Raw genomic sequence first — 15,287 nt, forward strand, 5'->3', positions numbered from 1 at the left:
TTTTTGTAGTTTTCTTTATATAGGTTTTTTGTCTCTTTAGTTAAATTTATTCCTAGGTATTTTATTCTTTCAGTTGGATTGTAAATGGGAGTCGTTTCTTGATTTCCCCCTCAGCTTGTTCATTACTAGTGTATAGAAATGCTACAGATTTTTGAATGTTGATCTTGTAACCTGCTACTTTGCTGTACTCATTTATTAGCTCTAGTAGTTTTGTTGTGGATTTTTCCGGGTTTTCGACGTATAGTATCATATCGTCTGCAAACAGTGATAGTTTTACTTCTTCCTTTCCAATTTTGATGCCTTGTATTTCTTTTTCTTGTCTAATTGCTCTGGCTAGAACCTCCAACACGATGTTGAATAATAGTGGTGATAATGGACATCCTTGTCTTGTTCCTGATCTTAGGGGGAAAGTTTTCAATTTTTCCCCATTGAGGATGATATTAGCTGTGGGTTTTTCATATATTCTCTCTATGATTTTAAGGAAGTTCCCTTATATTCCTATCCTTTGAAGTGTTTTCAACAGGAAAGGATGTTGAATCTTATCAAATGCCTTCTCTGCATCAATTGAGATGATCATGTGATTTTTCTGCTTTGATTTGTTGATACGGTGTATTACATTAATTGATTTTCTTATGTTGAACCATCCTTGCATACCTGGGATGAATCCTACTTGGTCATGATGTATAATACTTTTAATGTGTTGTTGGATACTATTTGCTAGAATTTTATTGAGGATTTTTGCATCTATATTCATTAGAGAGATTGGTCTGTAGTTTTCTTTTTTTGTAATATCTTTGCCTGGTTTTGGTATGAGGGTGATGTTGGCTTCATAGAATGAATTAGGTAGTTTTCCCTCCACTTTGATTTTTTTTGAAGAGTTTGAGGAGAGTTGGTACTAATTCTTTCTGGAATGTTTGATAGAATTCATATGTGAAGCCGTCTGGTCCTGGACTTTTCTTTTTAGGAAGCTTTTGAATGACTAATTCAATTTCTTTAGTTGTGATTGGTTTGTTGAGGTCATCTATTTCTTCTTGAGTCGAAGTTGGTTGTTCATATCTTTCCAGGAACCCGTCCATTTCATCTAAATTGTTGTATTTGTTAGCGTAAAGTTGTTCATAGTATCCTGTTATTACCTCCTTTATTTCTGTGAGGTCAGAAGTTATGTCTTCTCTTCCATTTCTGATCTTATTTATTTCCATCCCCTCTCTTCTTCTTTTTGTCAATCTTGCTAAGGGCCCATCAATCTTATTGATTTTCTCATAGAACCAACTTCTGGTCTTATTGATTTTCTCTATTGTTTTCATGTTTTCAATTTCATTTATTTCTGCTCTAATCTTTGTTATTTCTTTCCTTTTGCTTGCTTTGGGATTAGTTTGCTGTTCTTTCTCCAGTTCTTCCAAGTGGACAGTTAATTCCTGCATTTTTGCCTTTTCTTCTTTTCTGATATAGGCATTTAGGGCAATAAATTTTCCTCTTAGCACTGCCTTTACTGCGTCCCATAAGTTTTGATATGTTGTGTTTTCATTTTCATTCGCCTTGAGGTATTTACTAATTTCTCTTGCAATTTCTTCTTTGACCCACTCATTGTTTAAGAATGTGTTGTTGAACCTCCATGTATTTGTGAATTTTCTGGCACTCCGCCTATTATTGATTTCCAACTTCATTCCTTTATGATCCGAGAAAGTGTTGTGTATGATTTCAATCTTTTTAAATTTGTTAAGACTTGCGTTGTGACCCAGCATATGGTCTATCTTTGAGAATGATCCATGAGCACTTGAGAAAAAGGTGTATCCTGCTGTTGTGGGATGTAATGTCCTATAAATGTCTGTTAAGTCTAGCTCATTTATAGTAATATTCAGATTCTCTATTTCTTTATTGATCCTCTGTCTAGATGTTCTGTCCATTGATGAGACTGGTGAATTGAAGTCTCCAACTATTATGGTATATGTGTCTATTTCCCTTTTCAGTGTTTGCAGTGTATTCCTCACGTATTTTGGGGCATTCTGGTTCGGTGCGTAAATATTTATGATTGTTATGTCTTCCTGTTTAATTGTTTCTTTTATTAGTATATAGTGTCCTTCTTTGTCTCTTTTAACTGTTTTACATTTGAAGTCTAACTTGTTGGATATTAGTATAGCCACTCCTGCTCTTTTCCGGTTGTTATTTGCGTGAAATATCTTTTCCCAACCTTTCACTTTCAACCTATGTTTATCTTTGGGTCTAAGATGTGTTTCCTGTAGACAGCATATGGAAGGATCCTGTTTTTTAATCCATTCTGCCAATCTATGTCTTTTGATTGGGGAATTCAGTGCATTGACATTTAGTGTTATTACTGTTTGGATAATATTTTCCTCTAACATTTTGCCTTTTGTATTATATATATCATATCTGATTTTCCTTCTTTCTACACTCTTCTCCATACCTCTCTCTTCTGTCGTTTTGTATCTGACTCTAGTGCTCCCTTTAGTATTTCCTGCAGAGCTGGTCTCTTGGTCACAAATTCTCTCAGTGACTTTTTGTCTGAGAATGTTTTAATTTCTCCCTCATTTTTGAAGGACAATTTTGCTGGATATAGGAGTCTTGGTTGGCAGTTTTTCTCTTTTAGTAATTTAAATATATCATCCCACTGTCTTCTAGCCTCCATGGTTTCTGCTGAGAAATCTACACATAGTCTTATTGGGTTTCCCTTGTATGTGATGGATTGTTTTTCTTGCTGCTTTCAAGTTCCTCTCTTTCTCTTTGACCTCTGACATTCTAACTAGTAAGTGTCTTGGAGAACGCCTATTTGGGTCTAATCTCTTTGGGGTGCGCTGCACTTCTTGGATCTGTAATTTTAGGTCTTTCATAAGAGTTGGGAAATTTTCAGTGATAATTTCTTCCATTAGTTTTTTTCCTCCTTTTCCCTTCTCTTCTCCTTCTGGGACACTCACAACATGTATATTTGTGCGGTTCATATTGTCCTTGAGTTCCCTGATACCCTGTTCAAATTTTTCCATTCTTTTCTGGATAGTTTCTGTTTCTTTTTGGAATTCAGATGTTCCATTCTCCAAATCACTAATTCTATCTTCTGTCTCTTTAAATCTATCATTTAGGTATCCATTGTTTTTTCCATCTTTTCTACTTTATCCTTCACTTCCATAAGTTGTGTGATTTGTTTTTTCAGTTTTTCTATTTCTTCTTTTTGTTCAGCCCATGTCATCTTCATGTCCTCCCTCAATTTATTGATTTTGTTTTTGAAGAGGTTTTCCATTTCTGTTCATATATTCAGCATTAGTTGTTTCAGCTCCTGTATCTTGTTTGAACTATTGGTTTGTTCCTTTGACTGGGCCATATTTTCAATTTTCTGAGCGTGATCCGTTATCTTCTGCTGGCATGTGGGCATTTAGTCAGATTTTCCTGGGTGTTGGACCCAACAGGTTGAAAGATTTTTCTGTGAAATCTCTGGGTTCTGTTTTTCTTATCCTGCCCAGTAGGTGGCGCTCGTGGCACACGTCTGTCTGCGGGTCCCACCAGTAAAAGGTGCTGTGGGTCCTTTATCTTTGGAAAACTCTTGCCGTGGGGGAGTTTCGCCAGCCGAAGCGGCTTGGAAGAGTGCCAGCTGGCCGGGGGTCTGAACGCGGGGAGGGCCCCCGGCCGCCGCAGCCCGGGAGAGCGCGCGTTCGAATTTCCTAGTCGGCCCGGGGCACCAAGCGTGGCGGGAGGGCGCCAGCCGCCGTGGTCCGGGAGAGTGCACCGTTCCCAGCCGGACCAGGGAGTCACATGTTTGGAAGGGACCCCCCCGGTCACCGTTCTCCGCGGCCTGGGGATTTCTGATCCAATTTCTCAGTTGGTCCGGGGGGCTGCGTGTGGTGGGGGCGACAGCCGCCGCGGCTTGAGGGGACTACCTGCCCAATTCTGCCAGCTGGTCCGGGAAGGAGGAGGGGAGGGACTCCGGCCGCTTGCCGCCCCGCCCGGTGAAGCCCGCGCTCCTTGGCGATCTCACCGGAGCTGGTTCTCCCCGCCAGTCAGCCGTTCCAGGATGGGGTACACTGTCTTTTTGATCTTTGTCGTGGGTCCGGGAGCTGTTCTGTATCGTTTCTACTCCCCTAGTAGCTGTTCTGGAGGAGGAAAGGTGAGGATGGCAAAGCTGTCGAGGACGGTGGCGGAGGAGCCGTTGAAGGCGGAAGAGGACACGGTGGTGGTTCGAGAGCCGCTGGAGTAGGAGGAGAAAAGGAAGGATAAGATGGCGGCAGGAGCGCCACCGGCGGAGAAAGAGGAAAAGGAGGGCTAGATGGCGGCAGGAGCGCCGGCGGAGAAAGAGGAAGAGGAGGGCTAGATGGCGGCGGGAGCGACGGAGGAGAAAGAGTAAGAGTAGGGTTAGATGGTGGCGGGAGCACCGGCGGAGAAAGAGGAAAAGGAGGGCTAGATGGCGGCGGGAGCGCCGGCGGAGAAAGAGGAAGAGGAGGGCTAGATGGCGGCGGGAGCGACGACGGAGAAAGAGTAAGAGGAGGGCTAGATGGAGGCGGGAGTGCCGCCGGCGGAGGAAGAGGAAGAGGAGGGCTAGATGGCGGCGGGAGCGCCGGCGGAGCTACTCTTTTTTTTTTGGAGGCTACTCTTATGCAAACTTTAGCTAGATATTGCTAACTGCCAAGGTTTGCCAAACCCCAACCAACCAACATCATTCCTGCTAACCCTAAAGAACACCGAGGGTTCTGTGTGAAATCCTACAAAAGTTGCATGCACTAAATTTACTTTCCAGAAATCTAAAACCCTCCAATGTTCCTAGGACAGATAAGTCCTAAAACCCAGAGATGTCAGTCTGTCCAAGAACATCAACCAGTTCCACTCCTCTATCCAATACAGTTGACACCCATTTTCAATATGAAAAAAGTTCGACTGGGCATAACCCAAACATCCCTGAAGATTTCAGAAGGATTGAAAGAAGGAGGAATTGTAACAGAGAAGTTAGGATTTAACAAAAGAGTGTGACTACGAGTCATTATATTGATATTTGTGTCTTGGAACAGCTAGAAGGAAAAACCTGAAATTGTGGAACTGTAACCAAACCAAACTTTGAAATCTGTTCTTTAACTGTTAAAACGTACTTTGAAATTTAATGCTTTTTTAATATACATGTTATATTTCATTTAAAAAAAAAAAGAATGGTTGCTCTGGAGTCAGGCAGATCTGGGCTTTGGCTCTGCTGCTGGACAAGTACTAAACCTGTTAGATATCAATTTCCTCATCTGTAAAATGAAGTTAATAATAATACCTATGCTCTAAGGTAATTATAGTTCTGACTGTGTTTCTAGAATAACTCTAATGGAGATCACTGTTCTAATATTAATTCCTTGCTTTCCTGTTTCTTAAAATGCTCTAGATGCCTGAATTTAAAAGTGTGACTAGATCAAGAAATGAAAGAGCTTGCCTAAAATGGTTTTTAGCTGTTAGCTATTAGTCTTCCTCCAACACATAATGCTTTGGGTATTAACTCAGGTGTTAGTAAGAGCTATTTTATTTTTCAAAGAAGGAATGAGCACATCTGGCAGAAGAAAACTGTTAAAAAAAATCCTGAGGTTTGTCCCTGAAGTATCAAGACATAATGAGGAAGCCACTAGTGGGGGTAACCGAAGCAAAGGCAAAGTCAACCTTAAGAGGAGCAAGATGGCAAGAGCAAACGCACTGAGGACTGAAGCAAAGACTGCAATCAGACCGCTACTTCAAATGCCACCAACACACAGCAACTTTATTAATGCACCATAGTAGAACTGACATGAGGCTGTTCCAAAGAAAGGTTGTTTTAAAAGACAACTGAGGCCATGGGAAAAACTGGTTTTTATAAAAGAGGAGAGTTATATTCAGTGGTACATAAGTCTGGAATGGAGGTAGGTACTGGTTTAAGAATTCTTCTAGTAACTACAAGTTATGATATATCTTTCTAAGTCAGTACTATAGGCACTCCAATAAGATGGTGGCCTCTCCCGGAAACATCAAACATTTTTCAGGTCCATCCTCTTCAAAAGGCTTGTATTTTAGAGTTGAGAAGACCCAGTGCCCAGGCTCTGTTCCAAAATATCATTTTCTTAAAATACCTTCGAATTTTGTTTTATAAGCTTTTCCTGTGACCACTGTGTCCTCCATCAAAAATTATTTTCCCAGTGAAGACAAAGAATTAAGTATATTTTGAATAATTTGTTAAAAGTTAAAAAATGTAAACAATCTTATGAATATAAGAAATTTTTAACAGCAGAGGGAAATGTTTATGATATAATACTAGGTGGAAAAAGCCAAACACAAAAACAGGCTATATACATATATAAACAAACATATACACATATGCATATATACATATGATATATATATATATATGCATATATACATACATACACATGAAGAAGGATTTCAAGCTTGAAAAAAGAAAGAAGTGCTATACGCACACAATACCCAACCCAAGAATAAAGAAACATACCCAAAACATTATAGCGGTTTCACTGTTTGGTTTTATTTCTCTTTTTTTTAATTTTTTATTATTATTATTTTTTTTACATGTGCAGGCACCAGGAAACAAATCCGGGTCTCTGGCATGGCAGGCAAGAATTCTGCCACTGAGCCACTATCGCACTGCCCTATTTCTATTACTTTCATATTCAGGAAAAAATATATGTTTTTAAATTTCCAGTTGCTCTGGAAATTTGTCCCAATTTTTTCAAATGTACCATTTTAAGTGTCCAGTCCAATAACCCTTGGACCAAACCACCTCCTCCTCCTACCTCTTTAGCTCCCTCCTCCAATATTAATGGCAATGAATTTGTTTTCCTTCTCTTTACTGCCCAACCCTCCTTAATTCCATATAGACCCCAATACTCTTTGGATGCACCACTTCTGTTAACACTAATTAGATATTTCTGCAGAATCAGCAATGCTCTGCTTCAAGAAATAAAAGCTTTGACAGTATTCACATAAGAAGAGGGCTGCTGTCCTTGGCTGAATAATTCTGGAATCTTAGTGAGAACTGATGGGTAGAAAAAACTGGAAAGCACCTTTGAAGCAAAAGCCAAATCATTTATAAACAATTTTTATAAAAGAATAAGAAAAATTCTAAAATCCCAACAGATACTCAGACAAAGTTCAGAGAACAATTCTTCAAAGAGAAAATAAAAATTTGGCTTAAAAAAAATTCAGGAAGAAAGAAAAACTTCAACTCTACTACTAATCAAAGACATATAAATTATAAGTACAATGAAATGCTATTGATTTACCTATCAAACATGCCATGATTTTTTTTAAAGAATGTTCCTCAGTATTTGGAATGCTGTTGCAAGAGGAGCACTCTCATATGCTGCTGCAGTGGATTTAAATGGCTATAACTTTTCCAGAAAGCAATCATACAACTCTACACATATAACCCAGTAACTCTACTTTTAGTAATCCAGTTTAAGGAAATAACTCAAACCAGAATTTCATTGTTATTTTAGACGCTTAACTTTAATAGGAAAAAAAGGGGGGTGGTAAAACACCCATTCCCAACATTAGGGGAATACTTAAGCAAGTATTCCTTTTTCTCATCAATTAGAATTAATCCCCTCCGCCTCTGTGGTGGTTATGCATCTCTTTTAGCATTTCAACTGGTCTGTATCCTAATTAGTTGTGTCCAAGTTTGTCTCTGTCTCTGAACCGTGAATACCTTCAATAAAAATCTGAGGTCCCATTCATTTCTGTATTGTATCTCTTACCACCTCTTGAGTCCCTCAGCACCTAGTATAATACTTCACTAATAGCAGAACACACAAAAAAATTTAAGGTGAATCACTGTATAAAGCGATGACTTCAGAGGTAGCATAATTTTATATACACATAAAACACATAAACACCATTAACAAACACTACTTTTATGACTGGCTTAATTCTACCACAATTTGGAGGAAGCTCAATTCTATGAGTCTGCAAGAATGAGTATTATACTGTGATGAATACAGCTCTCATACCCAATTACCCTTTCTCTTTCTTCCCGGCTGGCACACAGATGTGAGTCTAGAGATTACCAACTATCTTGAAATTTTGAGTCAAGAAGCCACAAGTTAAGGAATATAGAGCTGAAAGGCAAAAGCCTAAATCCTTCATTCAATGAGCCACTGACTCATTTTAGACTCATGTAAGAAAAATAAACCCTTTGTGTTAAACTCACTCTGTAGGATTTTCTAGTATTGTAGCTGATAGGATTTTCTGATAGATATTACCAGAGTTGCTGAAAGGTACTATTAGAGTTTTCTGTTACGTGATCTTATATTTATAAAAAATGCATACCCATCAACTTGGATACAGTGATCAGACCAGGGGTTGACAGTTGAATCACATAATAGCAATCAAAGAACTTCTCTAGACTGACCTATGGCTTTAGAAAAAAGAAGTCTTACTCTCCAGTAAAGGCTAACAATCTATGGCTGTTGGCAGCCATTTTGCTTGTCCCTTGAAAACAGCCTGTTTGCTGAATAGAGGCAAGTAGAATCAAAAGATAGAGAGATCTGGGTGGGCAATGGTGTCGCAGTAGCAGAGTTCTCGCCTGCCATGCAGGAGACCCAGGTTCAATTCCTGGTGCCTCCCCATACTAAAAATAAATAAATTATATATATAATATTATATATATATATAAATAATATATTATATATATTATATATATAAAATACATAAATAAACAAATTATATATATAAATTATAAAAATTTATAATAAAAAATAAATTATAAAATAAATTATAATATTTATATTATAATTATGTAAGATATATTTATAATTATAAATATGATTATATATTATATAATATACATTATATTTATAATTATAATTATAAATATAATTATAATTATATTAATTATATTTATAAATATATATTTGGCAGGCAATGGTGGCTCAGTTGCAGAGCTGTTACCTGCCATGCCGGAGAGCCGGGTTCGATTCCCAGTGCCTGCTCATGTAACAGAAAAAGAGAGAGAGAAAGATCATCTGGACTTTAGATCCAGCTTTGATTGAAGTCTACCCTATGTTTCCCAATTGTGTGAATATCTTTTCTTTTTCACTTATGATCACTTGAATTATATTTCCAACACTTGCATTCAAAAAGTGTCCTATATACTACAGTGGAATAAACGTATTAATAATTCTGTAGAATTAACAAGAACGTTGCCCCATCTTACCCCCACATAACTTGTTACATTTGTCTTTCTCCAACTGCCTACTATTTCTTTTCAGAATGCCCATAGTACAGCCATACTAAATGGCTTCCTGCTTCATGTACACCCTTCATGTTTTTCTGTTTATGTGATGTTTGTCTACTTCTCTTTTACATTAATGCCTTTCTATAATCATGTTCCCTGCGAAACCATAAGATTTTATCTTTATGCTCCTAATGGTACTTAGTTGTTTTGACTTTGTATTATAAATATTCAGATACGTGTCTTATCTATCCAACTGAACTGTAATCTCAGCGAAATCAGAGTCTATGTTCGATCTGTGTTATCTCCCCACAGGTCAGTCTGTCTCCAAAAATCCAGGTAGTTTTTACTAAACCTTTCCCAAATGTTAACATCTCAATAGTTAGGTGCCAATAGCAATACACTTGTTCTAATTGCCCTGGATATCACAAAAGCCACTGTGCTGGTTTGAAAGGATGTATGTACCCTAGAAAAGCCATGTTTTAATCATAATCCCATTTTGTACAGGTGGCCATTTCTCCTAATGCCTATTAAGTACTGTATGTTTGAAGCTTTAATTAGATTATCATCCTGGAGATGCGTCTAAATAAAGAGTGGTTGTTAAATGTCTCCACCCATTCCAGGTGGGTCTTGATTAGTTTACTGGAATCCTTTAAAAGAGGAACAATTTTGGAGAAAGCGGGAGATTCAGAGAAAGCAGTGAAGGATGAAAGAACGCTGCAAAACCACGAAGGAGAGAGTCTACCAACCCGCAACTTTTAGAGATGAAGAAGGAAAATGCCTCCCAGGGAGCTTCATCAAACAGGAAGCCAGGAGAGAAAGCTAGCAGATGATGCTGTGTTTGCCATATGCCTTTCCACTTGAGAGAGAAACTCTGACTTTTTTATTGGCCTTCTCAAATTAAGGCATCTTTCTCCAGATGCCTTAGATTGGACATCTCTATAGATTTGTTGTACCCGGGACATTTCCACGGCCTAAAAATGTTAACTTGCAACTTATTAAACTCCTCTTTTTAAAAGCCATTCAGTTTCTGGTATATTGCATTCCGGCAGCTAGCAAACTAGAACAGCCACATTACTAAAAGTGAGAAGAAGACTGAATCGGAAACAATTACATTCAGGGTAAGCTAACTTTGTCTAATCTAAGAAATAAGTTCTATTTAGAGATCTTCAGGTCTTGTTGTCTTTGTTGAGTCATCCAAGTCAAGCCTATTCTAGAGCTCAGTCCTCTTCTGTTAACTCTCGGACAAATTCCATAAAAAGGATCCCAGAACCCCATTATTTTCCAGGAGATATTTCTGAAGAATATCTTCAGTATTGTGGCAGTATTCTGACTCTAAGCCACAGCCCCATATCCAGGCCCAAAGTGTATTCACTTAATGCTTTCAGCTTCCCTCTTACAATCTGTTTCTCACACACTCATTCTTACCACTTTGACTCTTCTTGCCTTTCGTCTTTTGCTTAGCTCCACCCAGCTGATGGCTTATCCTTTATGTATAAGCAAAGAGAAACACAGACCTCAGAAAGACTACATAGACCAGAAAGTATATTCAATAATAACAGCAGCTTTCATTTATTAAAGATCTATTACATGATAGGCATGGTACCATGTATAAAGTGCTAAACATTTTATGAAGTGTCTCTGATTCCTACAACAAGCCTGATACTGCTAGACTAATTTTACAAATGAGGAAACTGATCTTCAAAAACAGGTAAGGTAACCTGTCAAATATTACCCAGCTGGCAGGCATCACAGCTGAGATTTAAGTCCAGATTTACCTACTTCCAAAACCCATGCTTCTCCTACATTATCATACTGCTAAAAATAAAACATGAACTACGTCCTCCCATCCTCCCAACTTCCACCCTTGTCTCCCATCCCAGCAATCTATTCTCCACATAACAGCCAGAGAGATCTTTTTAAAAAGTTAGTTAGGTATTAATTCTTTGCTCGAAAGACTCCAATTGTTCTTCCACTGCTCACAGTAAAAGCCAAAGTCTTTACTATGTGATCCGGCCTATTTGATCTGCCCTCCTGTCCTCTCCCCAATTACCTCTCTCGTTTCACTGCTTATCTCCTCTTCACTTACTCCACTCTAGCCACAATGCTTCTTTGCTATTGCTCATGCACATCAAACCTGTTCACGCCTCAGGGTCTTTTTACAGGCTGTTCCTTCTGCCTGTAACATTCCCTATTCCTCCTCAAAAATCATCCTAGCTTATTTCCTCACTCATTTAGGCATCTCCTCAAATGTCATTTTCTCAATGGGACCTTCCCTTACTACCTTTTTTTGGGGGGGGGTACATGGTCTGGGAATCAAACTCAGGCCTCCCATATGGAAGGTGAGCATTCTATCACTGAACCACCCGTACACCCTCACAATCTATTTTAAATTGCTACTTCCTGACCTCAACACTCTCTATTCCCCTCTTCTACAACTTTATTTTTTTTCTCTACAGTATTTATCACCACTTGCATACTGTATATGCATTTGTCTGTCTACCCCCATCACTAGAATACAAGCTCCACGGGAACAGGAACTTTATTCTGTTCACTGTATCTGGCATATAGTAGGTACTTAATAAATATTTAATAAATAAGCAAATGGGGAGCTTTTCCTTCTTAGGTGCTTAACTAAAAATGGTCTCAAATCCATTTTCCAGAAAGCAAATGCAAAGGCAATGTGCCTTGGTCCTAGTCCAGATAAATTTAGGCAATATTCTGACCTAAACAATGCCTCTAAAGAACATTCTCTTTAATTTTTTCTCAGTTTTGAATAGATAGCCATGTTATTGAGTAACAAACTGAGCAGACTGAGATAACCTAACCAGTATGTAGTATTATAATCAAACAAAACTTACAGCAAAGCTAATCAAACACATATTTAATGATATGCATAATTGTTACTGCGCTGCATGGTAACTAGGCATAAGTGGTAGACACTTCATGTAAATGACTCTAATTACTATTTCTTCCACACAGTCAAACCAAGCATGTCTAGGATCAGCTTCAGGGAAAACTGAAAGGAGGGGAAAACTGGATCCTTACCTCTGAGAAGTAAATCCTCTTTCTTATTCCTGAGATCATTAGGCATTGGGCTAAGGATCTCTCAACCTGGGTTATGTTGTCTTCAATAAGAATAATTTGTTCCCCTCCATAGTAGTAAAGATTTTCTTTTACCAAGATTAGAAAATTAGGTGGCAAGGATGTGGAGAAATAGGAACCCTCATACTTTGTTGGTGGCAGTATAAAATGGTGTAGCTTCTGTGGAAAACAGTTTGGTGGCTCATCAAAAACAGAACTATAAAATGACCTGGCAATCTCCTTCTTGTGTATATAACCAAAAGAAGTGAAAGCAGGAACTTGAACAGATACTTGTATGCTAATGTTCACAGCAATATTATTCACAATAGCCAAAAGGTGGAAACAACCCATGTGCCCACAACCAATGAACAGATAAATAAAACGTGACAGATATATACCATGGCATATTATTTAGCCCTAAAAAGGAATGAAGTTCTGATACATGCTACTATAGGGTGAACCTTGAAGGCACCATGTTGAGTGAAATAAGTCAGATATAAAATGACAGATATTGTATGATTCCACTTGTAGAATTATAGAGACAGAAAGTAGAGTACAGGTTACCAGGGGCAGGGGGGAAAGGTAACAGGGAATTAAGCCATAGAGGGCATAGGATTTCTATTCTGGGGTGATGAGAAAGTTCTGGTAATGGATGGTGATGAGGGTAGCATAACATCGTGAACGTGATTAATCCCAGTGAATGGTATGCTTGGGAGTGGTTGAGATGGGAAATTTTATGTTGTATATATGTTTCCACGATTCAAAAAAAGAGCAACTAAAGAGACAATGACAATTAATGCAATACAATGAGATTGGATTGGATGTAACACTGGAGGAGAAAAGGCCCCAAGGGACCTTATTGAGACCTATGAAAAACCTGGAACACAGACTGTAAGATTGATTTCAATATTAAAGTTCTTGACCTTGATAAGTAAATATACTTGTTCTTAGGAAATATACATGGAAGGATGATATATTCAAAGAGCATTGACGTATCCAACCTACTACCTATCTTACTATCAAACGTTCAGAAAACAGATAAACAGACACAGAGACAGATAACTAGGATGGACTTACAAGATAGATACATGACTAGATAGAATAATACTGCAAATGAAGCAAAATGTTAAAAATTGGTGGATCTGGGAATCTGGGGATGGGGTGGGAGTATATTGGAGTTTTCTGTATTATTTTTGCAACTGTGCTATAAATTTGAAATTACTTTAAAATTAAGAAGAAAAAAAAAGTCCAGGGTAGGGAATTCTGGTCTTTGACTCTAAGCATAAAGCTGAGTAGAACCAAAACAATCATTATTCACCTTTGTCTCTGACAAGAAAAATTGCTGGGGTAGGTAAGTTGGTGGGAAAACCAAGAGAAGACAACAAACTGACTGAGGATCTATTAAGAATCAGGCATACTAGTAGGTGCTTCGCCTAAATCCTCTAACTACATCCCCAACCCACATCCACCACCAAGCTCTGTTCCCAGGAAATTGGGGGAATAAGCAGAGAGTGGGATGGTTTCAGTGAGGATACCCTGCTCTAAACTCTCTCTCATAGGACTGAAAATGGTACCAGAGGAGGTTATTCAGGTCAACAAGGTAACGTTATTGGGAAGATTAAGAGGACGCTGTTATTGTTTACTGCTATGCATAAGGACCCTTAAAAATGTTCACAAAATCTTTGACTTAGTAAATCCACTACTGGGAATAATAAAAGCAGCTAATATTTCTTGAGTATTTACTCTGTGCTAGACACTGTGCTAAGCACTTTCCTTAAAATATCTCATCCAACTTCACGAAAACAAAATAAGATAATTACTATCATTTGACAGATGTATAAAGAGAGGCTTGGAAAACCCCTTTAAGGAAAAGTACACATTTGGAAAACAAAGGATTTGGCTTACCTGATAAGTCTTTACCTGTATCTTGACCAAGACCATTGCAATACATGGCATGTCGCTCAATTTTTGTGCGTGGGAAGACTTGATCACACAGTGGGCAGGATACCTGAGTACTGGACGAAAAGGTAGAAGTAGTAATTTCCTTCTCCGCATCTTCCCTGTTACAAACCTGTAAAATGTGACAAACAGCAATTGTAACAGCCTTGGTTTATAAAATATCTTTTTCCCCAAAGAAGTGCAAGAGACGCTACCCCAATATTGCACATATTTTCAAAGACACAATGCAAACCAATTTACTAAATTCAAGACTGATGATTAGGAGATACTACTAATAGAGGTAACACTTATTCAGTGCCTACCTACTATGTGCCAACCAGTCTGCATGCATTACTCACTTAACTCTAACAATCTTACAAAGGAATTAAAGTGTCCTTTTTACAAATGGGAAAAGGCTTGTCCAAAACAGTAAAAAAACTTGGGCAAAGTTACAGAATAAATTAGAGGCAGAGCTGAAATTCAAACCAAGGACCATCTGGCTCCAAAACTTGAGCTCATTCTTCTGTGCCACACTGCAAGACCCTGTCTTCACGGGTCACTGGTCTACTCTGTTTCAGTTCCATGCCATAGTTTGCATTCCAACAGCTTCTTCAAGATCCTTTTTCAATCTCACAAAAGAATTGTGATCACTGAAAGTAACTTTGAGAATTAAATTAGGAAACAAATAGGCTCTAAGCCAAAACTAGCTCAACCAGGATTTATGGTAAAACCTAGGTTGCTGACTTCTGGGCCAAGATGGTGGCTCAGCAATGTGTGCGTTTTAGTTCGTCCTCCAGAACAACTACTAAATAACCAGAAACAGTACAGAACAGCTCCTGGGGCCACGTCAGTGACCGGACGCACAGCGTACCACAGTCTGGACCAGCTGGACCGGTTGCGAGCCCCCCCAGAACTGTGAGTTCCCCAAGCTGTGGGGACCAGCGCCCCTCCCCCACAGGCTGCTTCCCAGAGGGGAAAGGAAAGGGACTTTACCAGCAGCAGGGGCTGACCCAACCAAAGGCCAATTGTGGAGTTAATTAACAAATTCTGACTACTAAAAATAGGCCTCCAGCTCAGG

The 15,287-nt window shown here is 38.7% G+C and overlaps 1 protein-coding gene across 1 annotated transcript in view; it reads right to left on the reverse strand.

Annotated features, from left to right (window-relative positions):
* UIMC1 (ubiquitin interaction motif containing 1) overlaps positions 1-15,287 on the reverse strand; it is a 235,272-nt gene that overhangs the window by 46,254 nt on the left and 173,731 nt on the right. The window contains exon 11 of the mRNA XM_077137728.1: positions 14,192-14,342. Coding sequence (XP_076993843.1) covers positions 14,192-14,342 — 151 coding nt within the window. The remainder of the gene's footprint in view (positions 1-14,191; positions 14,343-15,287) is intronic.

The sequence above is a fragment of the Tamandua tetradactyla genome, chromosome 20 (assembly GCF_023851605.1).
Source record: "Tamandua tetradactyla isolate mTamTet1 chromosome 20, mTamTet1.pri, whole genome shotgun sequence".
Classification (NCBI taxonomy): Eukaryota; Metazoa; Chordata; class Mammalia; order Pilosa; family Myrmecophagidae; genus Tamandua; species Tamandua tetradactyla.